The sequence below is a fragment of the Cornus florida genome, unplaced genomic scaffold, assembly GCF_030987335.1.
Source record: "Cornus florida cultivar Cherokee Brave unplaced genomic scaffold, ASM3098733v1 CherokeeBrave_3.0.0_Hap2_Chr01, whole genome shotgun sequence".
NCBI classification, from domain to species: Eukaryota; Viridiplantae; Streptophyta; class Magnoliopsida; order Cornales; family Cornaceae; genus Cornus; species Cornus florida.
The window spans coordinates 89,237,295-89,256,732 of NW_026775571.1; the positions used below are offsets into that span (position 1 = coordinate 89,237,295).

The 19,438-nt window shown below is 33.8% G+C and overlaps 1 protein-coding gene across 1 annotated transcript; it reads left to right on the forward strand.

Annotated features, from left to right (window-relative positions):
- The first annotated feature begins 1,289 nt into the window (after positions 1-1,289).
- LOC132305502 (DNA-directed RNA polymerase II subunit RPB2) lies at positions 1,290-12,401 on the forward strand. The gene is made up of 25 exons (XM_059803140.1): positions 1,290-1,695; positions 4,513-4,734; positions 4,850-5,140; positions 5,295-5,492; positions 6,063-6,127; positions 6,222-6,308; positions 6,391-6,511; positions 6,628-6,672; positions 6,766-6,903; positions 7,016-7,088; positions 7,289-7,365; positions 7,451-7,558; positions 7,642-7,758; positions 7,977-8,132; positions 8,223-8,327; positions 8,449-8,574; positions 8,657-8,734; positions 8,867-8,962; positions 9,051-9,166; positions 9,284-9,353; positions 9,432-9,485; positions 9,571-9,714; positions 9,918-10,217; positions 11,042-11,464; positions 11,638-12,401. The coding sequence occupies exons 1-25, from the start codon at positions 1,456-1,458 to the stop codon at positions 11,755-11,757; spliced, it is 3,570 nt and encodes a 1,189-aa protein (XP_059659123.1). The 5' UTR covers positions 1,290-1,455; the 3' UTR covers positions 11,758-12,401.
- The last annotated feature ends 7,037 nt before the right edge of the window (positions 12,402-19,438 follow it).

Below are 19,438 nucleotides of genomic sequence, written 5' to 3' on the forward strand. Positions count from 1 at the left end.
CTTTCTTAAGAAATCAAAATTTTTAAATGTTTTTTTGTAGAAAAATTAGGTGGTTATAAAAGTAATTTTTTTTCTCAGATTTTAGGTGTTTATAGAAAGTAATTTTTCTCAAAATTTTCATTTTTTGCTAACCAAACTTTTAAATAGTTCAGAAATTTTCCATTTCCTTTCTTTTCTTGCAATTTCCATCTAATCAAAAAGGATTTGCAAATAATTCATAGTAAAAATTACATAATGTTCCTTACAAAATAGAAATAAAAAATTTGTGTTTAAAATGATTTTGAAATTAAAGTTTATCCTCGAATTGGGCTAACAATTTTAAAAGTACTCCTCATTGTCCAAAATTAAGCTAAAATCCTGGGATGGACCATGGAAGTAAGTTAGAACAACTTCTCAGTTTTGAGTTCCAAAAATGGAACCGTATATAAGAGGATGTGCATACGCTTATATATATTATTTTTGCCGACAAATAAATACATTTGTCTTGTTCTTGGCCTTTTAAATCTATTTTTTATTTTAACTTTTTCTCCAGTTCCGTCTCAAAAAAAAAAAAAATAATAAATAAAAATAAAATTATTTAAAATAATGAATATTTTTAAAATTATGAAAAGGAGAGATATACTAATAAAATTAAAATAATAATAATAAAAAGAAGTAAAAAACGTAGGGACGGGAATAGATTTTTTGGATGAACAAAATTGGAGTTTTGGTTGTAACTTTTATTTATTATGGGTTTAAAATTTGGCATTGATTTACAATATTTGAGTATTTATTGTGAAAATAAAATTTGCAATCATCTAATATCATTACCATGCTGCTTTGGGAAGGAAAAAATAAATAAAAACTTTGGATTTATTGAGAGAATGATTCATATATTTTTTTGAGAATTAAGCATAAAAAGAATTTGTGTTCATGGATTTGGTGGTACTTTGAAGTTGAATTTTGAACGATTTCATTTTCAAGACACTAATTTTATGAGGGAATGTGTTATAATATATATATATTTTAAATTTTATATTAATTTTTAAATTTGGGCCCATATCATTTTTAAAAAACTGATATTGATTCATAATAGTTCATACCATATCAAATTTTATGATCCAAATTTATATCACCAAATTGGTGATATTTTGTATTTTGGTACTATAATTATAAAAGTAAAACAGATTTTCGTTACCATTTTGAATTTTTACCCAAAATATACCCACAATAAAACGATTATTTATTTTAATTTTATATTTCAAGTGTCCACCGCCTTACTAAAACCTCTACCCCTATAAAACCACGCTTCCGTCCTGGCATTCGTGACATCCAGAACTCTCTCTGTCTGACATACGGACTTCTAAATTCTTGGTCCTGTTCGCCAGCTAGGGCTCTCTCCCCCCTCCGACGACACGAACTTCTAAACTATCCTTCTTCTTCTCCAGCGAGAGTTTGAATTTGACTATCTGAACAATGGATTTGGAGGAAGAGTACGATCAATCGTACAACGACGAAGAGGAAGAGATAACCCAAGAAGACGCATGGACCGTTATCAGTGCTTACTTCGAAGAAAAGGGTTTGGTTCGTCAACAGCTCGACTCGTTCGACGAGTTCATACAGAACACTATGCAAGAAATCGTCGACGAGTCTGCCGATATAGAGATTCGTCCCGAGTCCCAGCACAACCCTGGTCACCAACCTGATTTCCTCGAGGTTAAAATCAACTATATTACTTGGTTTTATGTTTTGGGCTTTGGGTAGTCAGAGGAAAAAAAAAAAAAAAAAAACCAATTCAAACCCATAAAAGCGGGAAAATTTTGGTCGAAATTGAAGAATTTGTTATGGTTAATCATTACAAATTTTCGGAGATTGTAGAACTGAAACATCATTGGAGCATATTTATGTGATTTTTCATGCGGAAGTCTTCTTCAGTACGGGGTTCATGGTTTCTTGATTTTGATTTATGGCTAGGGTTTCTGGGTGGTTCATGAGAGAACCTAATGATTGAATTTTTGAACTTGGGGTTATTCAATTGAATTTTTGAACTTCTCATATGAGATACTGTCAATGTTTAGTTGCTGCAGTTGTTGGTCAATATAAACTTTGGTAATAGTTTGATTGAAGGCAGTAATTGAATTTTTGTGATTTTTAGTGTGGGTTATCTCTCGTTGTTTGGTTTTGTAGGTTGTTTTTCCTAGGTTCTTAGCTGGTTCTTGAGAAATCCTAAAATGATGTCATTGTTCGGCTGAAACCAAAACAGTTGTTTTTTGTTTCAGATATTTGGTCAGTTGTTTTGTGAATTTATAATTCTGTAACACTTGGGTTGGAAGTATAAGTTTAAGTGTTTTTATGTGGTTCTGTGATAGGGAAGGGTACTACATTTATAGTATCCTGGATTGCATTTGAATGAACACAAGTGCAAAAGGATCCAAAGATTTGTTATTGTTTGATCATCATCCTAATTTAATTTTTGCATAGAGGGTTTCTGGGCTTTTCATAAGAGAACTAGATATTCTGATTGTTTAATTGGATTGTTTAATTGGAGTTTGAAGCCATTGATATTGTTTTAATTAATAACTGTGCTAAATTAGAGGTTTGGAGAAAAAATCTAACATTAAAAGGACTTAAGATAAGTAGAAATAAAACTGATTTTATAAGGCAACTTTAGCAAATCTAATAATAAAAATGGAATGTAGTGAATATTGAGAGTAAATATTGATAAGTGAGCATTCTCTCTGTTCTGATTTGATTATTGACAAAGAAGGATGATTTGGAAGTGATGTTAATTATATTATTAAGGTCGAATCTTTAAATGGAGTAGTATTTCTGGAATATCGAATGACTGGCTATTAGTCCACCCATTCTTTATTGGAGAGAATATTGGGTGGTTAAAAAATCATGTTCACAAAATGAATATATGGGTGTCCAACAAGACGAGAAGGATAAATGTTATAAATGAAAACATTCGTGAGATGGTTGGAGATGAAATGAGAGAAAACTGATTAGTATGGTTTGGGCTTCTAAAAATAAGACCACTAAGCTCACCAGATAGGAAGAGTGACATAGTTGAAGGCCAAATCAAATGGTTAGAGTTGTAGTAATTAAAGACGTGATAACTTTAAGTTTGGCTGACGTTATGACCTTAGATACAGTGAAATAGATAATCTGACTGAATTCTTAGGGGAAAATGCATTGTTAAGTTTAACTTAATGTTGAACTTCTGATATGAAAGGTATCATTGGTTAGTTGCTGTAGTTGGTTGATCAAGATAACATATGGTAATAGTCAGCCTGAATGTGGGAATTGAAGATCTTTTATGTGATTCTAGTGTCGCTTTTGGTGGTTGGTTTCCTAGTTTGTTTTCCTAGGTTTCTGGGTGGTTCTTGAAAAGGCCTAAATTTTTTTTTTGTGGTTTGGCTGAACTGAAATTATGGTTTTGTTTCAGATAATTGGTTAGTTGTTTTGTACCTGAATGGTTCTGTAACACTCTAATTGGAAATAGAAATGCAAGCACTTTTATGTGATTCTATAATAGGGAGTAGTATTTGGTTTTGTATATACTTGGTGTCCTAGTCTTATTGTTTCTGGCTGTTAGTTGCTTTTAAATGAACCTAAGAGAACTTATCAAAAAAAAAAAAAAATTTAACCTAAGAGAAAAAAGGATCTAAAGATTCGGCATTGTTTGATTGTAAGTACAATTTAATTTTTACCGGAATGTTAGTTAATGCAATTGTGTGTGGGAGATAAAATTTGGTAATTGTTTGATGAGAAGCAAAAATGAAAACAAATTTTGTGTTGGTCTTTGTTCCTTCTTGAGGTTGGATTGACTTTTCTTAGTTTCTCGCTAAGAAGCACGGACAATTCTATGGACCTTCCATGTGGGTGACATTTGTACACACTTTTAGACACGTGTTTGAACTTGTCCTTCATCTCATGAATGTGGCTGTATTTCCAAATAAATTACATTATATCAGACACTTGGCTAACACAACTAAGGTACCCCCAAGTGATTTTTGTAGCACAAACACATTTTAGAAGGAATCACATAAGACAATTTTGGAAACAAGATGACATACCCAAAGTATTCAACCTTCATTTTCTATGAAAATTTGCATTGTACATGTGGTCACCAAATGTCAAGCATGCAATGAGCACTTTTATATAGAATAAGAAAACAATTTTAATGGCAAAAATATGGTAAAAGCATAGTAGTAGTATACTTTGTATAATTATCTTTCTGATCTTCTTTAAGCCTCATCTTCCACATTATAAAAATTATGGAAGTTCTACAATTTGTATATAATAGATAGATATGCATAACAAAGCCTACTTTTCAACTATTTTGGGTCAGCATTTTATATAATAGATATTCAAACAAAAAATTATACTGTCTACATGTCATGTTCATATTCTGTTATTTTAAAATAAATGTGATTTTAAATATTACAAGAGAAATAAATTGTTGTTGTTATACTGTCCATAGAGTGCATACTTTGCTTCTCTGTCTAAATGATTTTTGGTGTCTTGCAGACCATCTATAAGATTAGCTTTGGTCAGATATATCTTAGTAAGCCAATGATGACAGAGTCAGATGGAGAAACCGCAACTTTGTTTCCGAAGTCTGCAAGATTGAGGAATCTAACATACTCAGCTCCATTGTACGTAGATGTCACTAAGAGAGTTATAAAGAAAGGGCATGATGGTGAGGAAGTAACTGAAACTCAAGAATTTACTAAAGTCTTCATTGGAAAGGTATGTGAATTGGATTCCGAACTGATGAAAGTTTGACATCTGGGAATAGGCTCTTCTACCTTTTTGTTGTCCTTCAGGGTTGACTTTTCTGCTTCTTTTTTGCCATATACTTTAGGTTCCTGTAATGCTCCGGTCTAGTTACTGCACATTATATCAGAATTCAGAGAAGGATTTAACGGAGCTGGGAGAGTGTCCATATGATCAAGGTGGGTATTTCATTATCAATGGGAGTGAAAAGGTTCTAATTGCTCAGGAGAAGATGAGCACCAATCACGTCTATGTGTTCAAGAAAAGGCAGCCAAACAAGTATGCGTATGTGGCTGAAGTTCGATCAATGGCGGAGTCCCAGAACAAGCCACCCAGTAGCATGTTTGTACGGATGCTATCTCGGACTAGTGCCAAAGGGGTAATGGACATTAAATGTCTTGTTTGGTGGAGTTTTTTTGGAGCACATATTTTCTCTTTTTGATTTGTTTTTGTTTTTCCGTTCCTTTTTCCTTTGAATTCTTCTTGGAATTTATGCATTTTTTGTTGTTTTTGGATATGTTAAATAACTGCAGGGCTCCTCTGGCCAGTATATTCGTGCTACGCTTCCGTACATTAGGACCGAGATTCCTATTATTATTGTATTTCGGGCATTGGGATTTGTTGCTGACAAAGATATATTAGAACATATTTGCTATGATTTCTCGGACACGCAGATGATGGAGTTGCTACGACCCTCCTTGGAAGAAGCTTTTGTAATACAAAATCAACAGGTTACTCTTCCACTGTAGTATGTCATCATTTAAATTTTTTGATCTGTATTCTTTTGTTTTTTTTAGTTGGCAGATGGTGTGAGATTACCTTTTCTTTCTGGGTTGCTCTGTATTGAATCTGCTAAACTTCAAGCAACACATTTGTTCTAACTTCCCATGATGATACATGCCTTATTATTGTTAGAAACTTAATTTACTTCATCTGAGTTTCTAAAAACTCAGAATAAATATAGCGGTTCATGTTTCCTATATGAAATAGCAAAATCTTTGGGCTTGCTGGCATTTAGTTTGTTTTACCTTCCAAGAATGATGTCCTTTCAGTTCTATTTCATTTGTGAATTTTTAGCAGCTTCAACATTTTTGTTTAGGTTTCGGCTCTAGTTTCCTAGATTGCAAATTTAGTTTCATTTCTATAAGTTAATTAATCTTGGTACTTAATCTGTATATGTTGTTGTAAATGTTAGCATCCATGTGATTTCCTCTTTCGCTCTCTCTTCCTTGCTCTTCTTGGGGTGATGGTGGCTGTGCCGCCTTAATGAGATGATTATGCTCTTTTTTCTTGTATTTCAGGTTGCACTGGACTACATCGGGAAACGAGGGGCCACTGTTGGTGTCACAAAAGAAAAGAGGATTAAGTATGTCTTATGATTGTTGCTATACCTGAGTGTCAAACTATCTTTTGTGCTTCTTTTTATGTTAAGGGGAGTCTCCTGTTCATTTACTTCATAGGTATGCCAAAGAGATCCTTCAAAAGGAAATGCTTCCTCATGTTGGTGTAGGAGAATATTGTGAGACAAAGAAAGCTTACTATTTTGGGTAGGTTTTGTCTAATTTGAATATGTTCCTTTTTTGTGGCTTCTTAAGGATTTAGAGAGACGCTAATTGCTTTTTCTACCAGATATATTATTCACCGGCTTCTGCTATGTGCACTTGGACGAAGGGCGGAAGATGATCGAGATCATTATGGCAATAAGAGACTGGATCTTGCTGGTCCTTTGCTTGGTGGCCTCTTTCGAATGGTTTGTCATTGCTTTAATGTTTTGGAGCTTCTATGACATTTGAAAGTCCTTGATTTTCATTTGTGTTTTTAAAGCTTTTGGGTTCCTAAAGTTTTGGTGGTTGCTTATGACTGCAGCTATTCAGAAAGTTAACAAGGGATGTGAGATCTTATGTTCAGAAGGTTGTTTTACATACCAAGTCTTTTATATAGTTCATATTTGATGCCTTTTGTTTCTTAATGCTTGAATTTATTTAATTTTGGGGCATCGTGCAGTGTGTTGACCATGGGAAGGATGTTAATCTGCAATTTGCCATTAAGGCAAAAACAATTACTAGTGGCCTTAAATACTCACTTGCTACTGGGAACTGGGGGCAGGCAAATGCAGCTGGTACAAGAGCTGGAGTCTCCCAGGTTGATTGTAATTACTTTTCTCCTCTGTTTTATTTTATTATTATTTTTTTTCTGTAGAAGTTTGTGTGCTGAATGTGCATTACCATTTTTGACATGCTATTCGACTTTATAGGTGTTAAATCGCCTAACGTACGCCTCCACTTTGTCGCACTTGCGAAGATTAAATTCTCCAATAGGGCGAGAAGGTAATTTAGGTTTTCCTGTTAGTATTTGTTCAATGATGCTGCCAAGGGTCTGAGCTACTATAGATTTAGTATCACTGTTGCCTTCAGTAAGAGCTCTCCCATACACACACAGTTTCATTTATGTTGCAACTTCATTGCTTATTTAATTTATTTGTTTTCTTTACTTTACATTTAACTGTTTTATATTTTGCATTTACCAGGGAAACTAGCGAAACCGCGGCAGTTGCACAATTCTCAATGGGGAATGATGTGTCCTGCAGAAACTCCTGAAGGGCAGGTGAGAATGCTGCATAATATAGAACACGCATTATAATGTGCATCTCTTTCTACTTATACTTGTGTGTCATCTGGTGTTACATTAGGCATGTGGACTAGTAAAGAATCTTGCACTGATGGTGTATATAACAGTTGGATCAGCAGCATATCCCATTTTGGAATTTTTGGAAGAATGGGGTACTGAGAATTTTGAGGTGAGCACTTCGACTTTTGTATATGTGGATACTAAATTTTTATTCACTTCTTTCCTTTTTTTACAATTTTCCTTCTAATTTAGGAAATTTCTCCTGCGGTGATTCCCCAAGCTACAAAAATATTTGTGAACGGTTGCTGGGTTGGCATCCATCGTGATCCCGACATGTTGGTGAGAACCCTAAGACGGCTAAGGAGACGGGTAAGCATACACATATTCTAGGTGTTCACAGTTAGTCAAACATTTTGTGAATTTTTCCACTTCAAATGATGTAGTGATAACCTGCCAATGCTGTGGTTGTGAAGACCAAATAACCTCTTTTAGCATGTTGCTTCTTTTAATTAATATTCTTAAGTGGAGTCCCTAGATCATTTATGATGTACATATGACCGCTAATGGCCAACACTTCAATTGCACAGGTTGATGTCAATACTGAAGTTGGGGTGGTTCGGGATATCCGTTTGAAAGAATTGCGGATTTATACTGACTATGGCCGTTGCAGCCGACCGCTGTTTATTGTGGAGAAACAAAGACTTCTAATAAAAAAGAAGGATATCCAAGTGTTACAACAAAGAGTATGTTCAATTAAAGTTCTTGACATATGTTTTGGGCCTTTGGTAATATGTTTATCCTCGATGATATCAATGGTATGACCTTCATTTCAGGAAACCCCAGAAGAGGGTGGCTGGCATGATCTTGTAGCAAAGGGATTTATAGAATACATTGACACTGAAGAAGAAGAGACTACTATGATTTCAATGACGATCAGTGTGAGTATCCAAGAAACAGTTTCAGTTTGGCTCAAACACCTGTCTCGAATTATTGTGTTAATCAACTGACTCTTCACGATATTATGGACCATTAACTAAATGTTAATGTTAATTGCTCTAGGATCTTGTATCCGCGAGGCTCAATCCAGAGGAGGCTTATTCCGAGACTTATACCCATTGTGAAATCCATCCATCGTTGATATTGGGTGTTTGTGCTTCAATTATACCATTTCCCGACCACAACCAAGTAAGTGTATCATGCTGATTACTTTAATCTGATAAAACATATTTTCTTCCCTGTCCTACTTATTTTCTGTTTTTGCAATCAGTCTCCACGTAATACATATCAGTCAGCTATGGGTAAGCAAGCCATGGGAATTTATGTCACCAACTACCAATTCCGAATGGTATGAAATTGTCTCTTCAACCCCCTCCCCCTTTCCCCTTTTTCTCTCATTTTCTTCTAAATCCGAGCTTTTCTATTGCATATTGTCTTCTTTGACGAGTTAGGATTACTTATTATTCTCTAAATCTTTCAGGATACATTAGCCTACGTTCTCTACTATCCTCAGAAGCCTCTTGTTACTACTCGAGCCATGGAGCACTTACACTTTAGACAGCTTCCTGCTGGCATTGTAAGTTATTGATTTTGTAGCAATTTATTTTTTCCTCACTTTGGTGATGGTTCTGATGACCTGTTCTCTGTCTTCCTTTCTGCTCTAGAATGCCATTGTCGCCATCGCATGCTATTCTGGATATAACCAAGAAGATTCTGTTATTATGAACCAGTCATCAGTAGATCGTGGATTCTTTCGGTCAATATTTTTCCGATCATATAGGTAAGTAAATTTGTATTTATTTTCCCTTAATCTTTTTTTATGTTAATTTCTTTGTTTGTTTGTAATTTCTCTTTAGAGATTAGAGATATTGCATTGCTAATCCTCTTCCTTCAAAAGGGATGAAGAGAAGAAGATGGGGACACTTGTTAAAGAGGATTTCGACCGCCCAGATAGAGCTAATACCATGGTAAGTACTTAGCTTGTATACTTATGGTTCTTTCTTGCTTGTGTAAAACTGGCATTTATCTGAGGAACTGTTTTCCAGGGCATGCGACATGGTTCCTATGATAAATTGGACGAAGATGGTCTTGCCCCTCCTGTGAGTTTATGCAAAGTTTTGTCTGGTTCCACTTCTTTCCTGCCTGATTCAAATATTCTAAAATCGATGTATCATTCTATATTAGGGAACAAGAGTTTCGGGTGAGGATGTAATCATTGGGAAGACCACTCCTATCGCTCAGGATGATACTCAGGGACAAGCTTCACGTTACACAAAGCGTGATCATAGCACAAGCGTACGCCACAGTGAAACTGGGATAGTGGATCAGGTGTGCCTTACTCTATTTTTTCTCCTCCTCTCAAATATGGTTGCTGTTGTATGTTCCGTTGAAGCTGATCGATCATAAAATTAAGTATATTAAGAAAGAATATTAATTCAAGTTTGTTCTTCTTTTAGTGCTGAATCCTGGACTTATATATATATATTATACTAATTTTCTGTTTTTGGCTTAATTTTATGTTGCTTTTGTAGGTGTTGTTAACAACAAATGCCGATGGTTTGAGATTTGTGAAAGTTAGGGTGAGATCTGTGCGGATACCCCAGATAGGGGATAAGTTTAGCAGTAGGCATGGTCAAAAGGGAACAGTTGGCATGACTTACACGCAAGAAGACATGCCATGGACCGTCGAAGGCATCACCCCTGACATTATTGTGAATCCGCATGCTATCCCCTCTCGAATGACAATTGGGCAGCTTATTGAGTGCATCATGGGTAAAGTTGCAGCTCACATGGGGAAGGAAGGAGATGCTACTCCCTTCACAGATGTTACAGTGAGTTGCACTTTCTCAGAATTTTCTTCTTCTTGTTATTCTCTCTCTCGATAGGTAAGACACACCACCCACTTTGTTTTAATTGGTCCTAAAGCCTCAACCTCATTTTTGAGAGGCAGAGGAGACATCATTTGAGCTAATGTTTGGTGATACTCCCTCAGAATCTTGGTTCATGAGATACTGTAATAAAAACACTTTCTCATCGTGAAACAAGTCTATACATTTTCTTGGCTTGGCTTGGCTTGGCTTGGCTTTGCTTTCTGGATATGAGACGAGGACAGTCGATAATGCTTTCTATTAAAACTTATTCTGCCAGTAGCTACGCTCCTGAGTCTCCGGACCATTGTGCATTAAAATATTTGCAAGGAAGTGTTGTTACCATGTGTATTACCTTAAAAACTTGTGTTATTTTCTTTGAGGAGCTATAAGCTCCAACTCTGACAGATGGTTTAGACACAAGGTCTTACATAATGTTTGCTGTTGCTTGAATACTGGAATCGAGTTTATTTACTGAATTTTTTTAGAAATGAAGTCTGGGTGATCTTGATTTAGTTGTCCTTTAAACAAGCAAATCAACTCTTCTAATATTCTGTCTTGAATGCATTTCGAAATAAAATTTAATTTTAGTCTTGATCTTAAAATTCTCATGCTTTGTCATTGGGACTCCCTTATTTATCTTAACATGTTCATCTAATTTTCCTAATTAAATTTGAACTTGTATCATGGAAAACTTTTGTTTTATATTGCAATTACTTAAAACTGGATTTTAGTTGCCTGCAATAGAAGTTCAAAGTGTTACCATTCATTCTTACATCATACTCCAGGTGGACAACATCAGCAAAGCTCTTCACAAATGTGGGTATCAAATGCGTGGGTTTGAGACTATGTATAATGGTCACACAGGGCGGCGGCTTCCAGCTATGATATTCCTGGGGCCCACTTACTACCAAAGATTGAAGCACATGGTTGATGACAAAATCCATTCTCGTGGGCGAGGCCCTGTGCAGATCCTCACAAGGCAGCCTGCTGAAGGACGGTCACGTGATGGAGGTCTCAGGTTTGGAGAGATGGAGCGGGATTGCATGATTGCACATGGTGCTGCTCATTTTCTTAAAGAAAGGTTGTTTGACCAAAGCGATGCATATAGGGTTCATGTCTGTGAGAAATGTGGGCTAATAGCTATTGCAAACCTCAAGAAGAAGTCCTTCGAGTGCAGAGGTTGCAAGAATAAAACTGACATTGTTCAGGTGAATGTCTTCTTGTCAATCCCTTGCTGGCATCATTGCCTCTCTCACTCTCTCTCTCTCTCTCTCATACACACACACACTACACATACATGTAATCCTTACTCCGATTGTTTGGCATGCTGGTGAAACGCTTAATGTTGCCATATATTTGGGTTTGACGTTTTCATTTGCAGGTTCACATTCCTTATGCCTGTAAGCTGCTGTTCCAAGAGCTGATGGCCATGGCCATTGCACCAAGAATGCTCACAAAAGATATCAGACCATCCAAGGACCAAAAGAAGAAAGGAGCCTAATATACTTGGTCTGGTCTTTAGCCAAAATAAAGGAGCTCGTGATGGAGGTTTGGGGTCACGAATTTATCTGGTTCTGCATTCTTTATCCCCCGGAAGCTCATTGGTATACAAGTAATTAGGTATTCTTTCAGGGTTTCCTAGCTCATTTTGCAAAGTACTAGGTCAGCTATATTACCATGGGGTTAAGGTAGCAGAAACTTCGGCAAGCAAGAGTTCTTCCCTGCATTACCGTGCTGGTTGAGAGACTCCTCGTGCATTTAAGCTTAGCAATAGTCGTGTGTGGCTACGAGTATGTACAATATATTTCCTTCTCTCCTCAGGTGGTTTGTAGCAAGCGTCATAGAGGCCGCTAAGGCCCCCGGTAGGCTGTGTATATTTAAGTTGCAGTAATAGCAGATAGTTTATTGTGGTGAAGAAACGAAATTGGTTTCTTGTTTATGTAGGGGGAAAAAAAAAAGTATATGATGTTTCTTAGTTTCAAATTTCTTTTGCGTACATTTACGAAATTTTTGGTGGGGTTGTATGATTATAATAGCGAGTTTGGTTTTGGAGTGTTATTACTTTGCGTTGACTCTTATGGATTGCACATTGAGACTGCTGTTGTGCGCATTTCTGTATCATGTCCACCATCATAGTCCATGTAAAGATTAGTTTCCAATTACAATGTAATTAAAAGTAATGTATATTAGTAAGGAATTCGTATTACCAAAGTAAAAAAGTAAAAAAGTAGTGTCCAGTGTTATCATATTTCACCCGAATTACTTAATGCGATAATGTTAAAATTAAACATGCTTACATTTAGTCCAAATAAGAATATGTATATATCACTTTTAAAGGTAATAAGAAAGAAATTAGTAAAAGAAAAATTATAACCAAGTGATCAAATTGAAAATAATTGTTGCACATTGAAAAGCAATAAAGGTCACAAATAATGTTTTATTTGCAAACTACTCTTTGGGCCTATTTTCCTCTTTATCATGGACAAGCCCAAACAAGAACACTGACATATTACAAGTTTGGAAAAAGCCCAAAAACAAAAAAGTAACAGTGATAAAAAAGTAGATATTCCACTGCCAGGGTTCGAACCCGGATTCCGAAGCATAGGAATTGCCAAGTGCTACAGTGGATCTTTGTGTCTTTGATATGAAATTATATATATATATATATATATATATATTTCAGAATTAATTATTTATATAGCATAGTTATTGTCATTGGAAATTAATCATATTTTACTTTTAAAAAACAGTAATTAGGGGGAAATATTCAACAGGTTAGAATTAGCTGATGGGATTTACAATTCCCTTCAAATGATCAATATACAGATTAATTTTCAATTATAATGTAATTAAAAGAAATGGTCAAATTGAAGTAGCCTCTCTGGTAAAAGTTCAAAAATTAGTAACCATGAGGTCCATCACACAAAGTTAATTCGCTAATAAGGAAGTAAGAGACGAGAATGCGAAAAAATAAATGGAATGAATTTATTAAAAATTAAATATAATAAGAAATAATTAGAATTAATTGATGGGACCAACCTTATTACTATGGACTTAAGATAACAATTGATTTTTTTTTTTTTTTTTGGGTCACACATACTTTGACTGTATTAGGTTAAAATTTGTTATATTTTAATTTAACCTGCTTAAATTTTGTTTCAAATCAATGCCACCATATTTCACTTGAATTATCTAATGCTACAGTATTAAAATTTAACTTGCTCACAATTACTTAACATAAGAATCAGTATTTTTCAATTTTTTTTGGGTAATTATATTTCACTTTCAGCTCCCTTTGTTTAAATATAAAATATTATTTTATTTTTTAATATTTAAAATATTTACGAAAAAAAATAAATATAAATTTTTTTTTTAAAAAAAGGAATAATTACTAATACATGGGCTTAAGGCCCAAATGTTACTCTAAAATGGAAACAAAGTCTTAATTTTCACTAAAAGGATTGACCTTGAGAATATTTCTCTAAAATGGATTCCACTTTATGCTTTACTCCACAAAAGAACTTATATTACTAAAAAGACCCAAAGTAATATTCTAATATAACATAAAAGCCTTAGATCATGAAATAAAATTACAGCAAGGTCCTTGAACAAAATATTTAATATTTTTCTTTTCTTTTTAATTTTCTCACGGTAAAATAAAATTATACAGTAGCTTAATAAAGACTTATAGACTTCTTTAGACAAAAGATCGCATATATAAATTAAATTTGACGAAACAGTATAGACTCTGATACCAAAATTGAGTTGGATCCGACCGGATAGAAGCAAAGCAAGCAAGATAACATAGAAGTAAAATAACAATTAAATCACAGAAATAACTACCGAACCTGATAATGTTCTGATATCGTCCTGTAGAAACGCCTGAACACCGGCAAAGAACAGGCCAACAAGCCAACAGTTCGAGTCAACTCATAGAAGAAATTGTTAAATTAAAACTAAGGCGGCTTGTATTGGTTGGATTCAAGAAAATTCTAGGCTCTACACTGTCTGGTTAAATAAAATCTATATATTTGATCTTTTGTTGATAGAAGTCTTTTGCCCGAAAGAACTAAAAAAAAATTAGGGATAAGAAAATTCTTGAAGTGAAAGCAAACTGGATGATTTATTTCATAAGATATATATACAGAGATACACACTGTTTATACATGGATACTTGCTCACACATATTATACAGAAAGAGAATGCTTAAAAATAAAGGAAACTAAAGGAAGTCACAAAAGAAACACACTGGAAACTGTAGAAAGGCTTGATGACTCGAGACTTGATTTCTCTTAAAACTCTCGATGATCTTTAGTTGAGCAGAGAGGCTCCTTTTATAGCAGAAGAGAGGGATGAATCGGCGGTTGAGCTTGAAGATGCTGCATGGATGGTTGAGATTTAAGATGCTTTAGAGATAAGATGACCTGAATTATTGCTGAACTGTTGATGTCTTTTTCTAGAGAATTATTTCTGCTTTTGCTGTTGAGAATCTGCTTTTGGTGGATCTGCCTTTAACTGTACACTGTTGAGAATCATCTTTTTGAATGCTGAAGCTGCTTTTTACTGTAGAGAAATTGCCTTTTACTATAATTCTTGCATATTGGACAAATTTCTGTCAGTAGTGTTATCTGTTGGACTGTCAACTCTTGCTCTGGCATGCATGCGGGCCAGGTATTAATCAGTACTGTCTGGTAAGCTGGTTTCTTCATTTCTGTGGGTAAGATTAAACTGTTCTAACAACATCTTTTCTTCATTTATTATTTCTTAAACTTCTGGAAATATCTCAATCTCTGGAGGGGACTTAATGACACGAGGAATTCTTACTTTAACAAAGATTTTTATGTTGATATTATGATCATAGAGTCTGAAACCAGGATTATAGCTTGGGTTGATTTGTCGATAGGCTTTATAGTACACCAAATGGTTGAAGGTGGCTGGTTCGATCTCATTGCGAAAGTTATTTACAAAATCAACATGTTGGGTAAGAATTTTGATTTCAGTAGGATCAGAATGAATGTAAATTTGATGCTGTCCTAAAATTATAGCTCCATCCTTTACCCATTCTGGGGGAGTACTGTGAATTTGAAGGAGAATTAGACTTTCTGGCATAAAATTTTTTGTTAGTTTTTGTTCGAAGGCAATGACTTGGTTTAAGCGGTTGGGGAAATTACATAAAGAATTTAGATATTCTAAGGGCGTGTCCTTAGGTATAGTGACACTGTATATCATTCCGAGTTCTAACAGCTTGCTTAAATAACAAATGGTTGTTTTGGTAGAAAAAAAAAAAAGATTTTTCTGGGTATTTCAAAAGGAATAAAGAAAATAGGGTCTACATCTAATAAGATAATGACTATCGGTATGTCAGTGTCTGTTTGTATTAATCGTATGAAGGTATAGTTATAACGGGTTCCTTTGGGTGGACTGTTGTTTCTGAGGTAATTTTGGATATCAACCCATTCCTTGAGCCCATATGACTTAATTTCTTCAAGGATAAGTTCTTTGATGTCATCTGGAAAGAGCTCAACTTGTTGTCCCAAGATTTCTCTGTATGTGGGAGAAAATATAGGTAGTAACTTGGCATACTTGGTTTGCACCTGCAGAAATTGAACCTTCTGACCCGTTGCTCAGAAATAATTAGTTCTGTGGGATTTACTGTCATCTTTTGATAAGCTAAATTTAACTTTTTATAATGAGATATAAGCGTCTCATATTCTTGTTGTAAATTCTGATAAGCTTTATTAGATGATACAAAATATTCACTTAAGGTGTTTAGATTTCTAACGAGGGTTCTATCGGGGTTGTTTCTAGAAAACCAAATATTATCTAAAATAAGTTTTTGGTCAGAAAAAAAATTATGTCTAGCGCGGAACTGTTGAGCTGGGTTTTGGATAATCAAAAGAGGATTAGAAGTGCCTGGTATAAGGCTATAGCTATTGTTGCTCTTGATTTCCATTCCTGCAAAAATTTAACAATCAATTAGTAAACGGGACATAATATCTGCTAAATAATTGTCTTTTCCTTTAACATGTTCAAATATGGGCTTAAAACCTTTTCCAGTAATACAATCAATAAAGGAAATCCATCGTTTTGCAAACATCCGTTGTTGTTTTGCTTTATTTGCAAATTTTACTATGTTATCACAATCTGTTCTTATTAGAAATTCTTTATCAAGGAATATCTGAAATTTTTCAATAGAGTTGGTTACCCCTAGAATTTCTAAGTCTGTTGAGGGTAAAATAGATTGTGCTTTATTAAAAGTTCCATTAGCATGGCGACAAATTTGTTCTTCATCTCGAGAAGATTCTTTTGTTGGTCTTTGAAGAAGTAACCCTGCCCATCCTTGAGCTGATGCATCTGTTTGAATAATTTTAAAACTTTTTTCAAGTAGGAGTTGTAAAGGTTCTAACTGAGAGACTAAAGATTTAATTTTCTTAACTAACTCTATGTCTTGGGAATTGAAATATTTTTTACCATATTTTCCTAATTTTGAATATAAAGGTTCTACTAATTGTCCTAATTTGGGAATAAAATTACGACCATAGTTTAATAATTCTAAAAATGCTTATAACATCTTGGTTTCTTCTAATTTATCAGGAAAGTCTAAAATCTTTTTAACAATATGAGATTGTAATTCTACTTTTCCATCTTTTATATATAAACTTAAGAATTCAATATCTTTTTTTTCTAATATCATCTTTTTAACAATAAGTTCAAGATGTTTTCTATGCTCTTCTTTAGTTTGACTAAAGACTAAGATATCGTCGATGTAAACACAACAGAATTTTGAGTGTTTATTAAATATAGTATCCATTTTATGCTGAAATTCTTGTGGCGCATTTTTTAATCCAAAGGGCATAACAAATCACTCATAATGTCCTTCAGGGCATGTGAACGCTGTCCATTCAATGGATTCGTCAGCTATACGGATTTGCCAAAATCCTGATTTACAGTCAAATTTAGAAAACCATTTTCTATCTTGAATTCGATTTATTAAAACATCTTTATTAGAGATTTTATAACTATCATCATAAGTATTATCATTTAACCGTTTATAATTTATTACCATACGAGCCTTTCCTCTTTTTATTTCGGCATGATTTCGAACCATAAAAGCTGGACTCCTATGTCTACTATTACTTTTTCTTATTACTTTTAGTAATAGCAGTTCCTTAATTTATTTTTGGAATTCGTCTTGATCGTCTAAGGTATGAGGATTATCTTGTGTCTTTATAGTTATAAAATGATTTATTATATTTAATTTTGCTTCAATTTTATTTTTATACCAGTGTTTCTAGGGGTCTTCACTTAAAATTTCTGTGGTTTCAGCTAATCGTATAAGATTATCAATGTTTAGTTTGAAGTTTTTTAATATAACTTTATTATTAAGGAAAATCTTTGGTTCATCTAGATGACTAAGAAACATCAAGGCTTCAGAAACGTTTTCTAAAAATTCTGATACATCAAATAAATTTTTTGTTGTTTCTTCTGTCATAGGTAAAGTATTAGCATATGTAATGGCTCCTTTATCTTTTTGAGGAATATAAGGATCTCTAGATGGAATAAAGGTTCCTTTCTTAAAAAACTGTAAATCTGTAGGGGTATACATAAATCCTCCGGTAAGTGAGTTTATAAAATTTAATCCTAAGATAAAATCATATGTACTAGGAATATTATTAACTACATAAGTCTGGGGTAAAACAAACTTTTCATTATTAATTAATATAGGAATGTTTTGAACACAATGGGTTATTGGAAGTTTTTCATTATTATACTGGCTCATGTTAACATTATAATTTAACTTTACTAAGGCTTCGTTTGGGACTAAATGTTTTTGAATTATACTTTTAGATGCTCCAGTATCAAGCATAGCTGAGGTTTGAACTAATTTTTCTCTAAATTCTAATATTACTGGAAATTGCATTAGACTAGATGGTTTATATATTGAATTTATAGATGCAACTAAAATATCTTCTTGCTTATCTTCATATTTTGTATAACAATTATGACATAATAAAGTTTTGCAATGGTTTTCATAGTAATGACCTTTTTTAATAGATGTATTGCACTGTTTACAATTGTAAGAAGAAAATTAAGAACTAACTAAGTTATACTGACATGATGGATTACTTATAGTGTGAACGAACTCTTCTATTGAATGAAGCCCTTGTTCAAAGTTTTCATCATTATCAAAGTCGTTTTCTAAGCTCTCGATACTATATATACTTTCATTATCATCGTCAGAGTCATAAATACTTTCTAGTTCATATAATTCCTCTATATGTTCTTCAATATCTTCAAGTATGTTGATCTTTTCTTGTATCCTTTTAATAGGATTCTGTTTGTATCGATGAGGACAATTTGGTCTAATGATCTCCACAAATAAAGCATTTGCAATGTCTTTCTTTTGTGGGTAAAGTGTTTACCTTATTATCCTTATCTTTGTTGTCTTTATTTATCTTTTGCTTTTTATACCAAGGCCGCTTCCTAAATTGCCTAGGGTTAGTTCTGACATATGGTTTTTTATTACGCAAGTTCTTGTAGTCTTGCTTTTACGCAGATTATATTTTTTAGGTTTATTATGCTTATAATTGTAATTTTTCTGAGGCATACAGCCATACTGGGGTGGAAAATCTATTTGTCTACACGTATAATAAAATTGTTTTTTGATTTGTTTAGACTCTTTACGTTGTCAACACTCTGCTTTTAACATGTTATACATATGATTAACTCTATCTCCTAAGGTTAGCGTATCGCGTCTAGGATTTTCTAACCATTTTTCCCATATTTTAGTTCCTACACTTCCGGGTAACTTCTAAAGATATCGATCAAGTAATGTTTTATCACCTGTTTTACCAGTGGCTGCAAAATACTAAAAAAACTTATTGGTGTAGTTTTTTATGTATCTAAAATCACAAATCTGTAGTAATTCTAAATTACGTAAAGCTTCGTTTTGTTTTATTAAGGTGTCATCTAATAATCTATCTTCACCAATTAATACTTTTTTAATGAGGCTGGTAAAGCCTTGAATGGTAAAATTATCACGTAGGATGGCATAATCATTGAGATAAATTACTTTATAAGCCTGCCACCAGTCACAAATGGTTCCTCTTAATAGGGTTTCACAATAGGTTAAGGCTTGAGTTCTATTGTCAAAATTGGTCAAAATAGATTGCCGAATACAA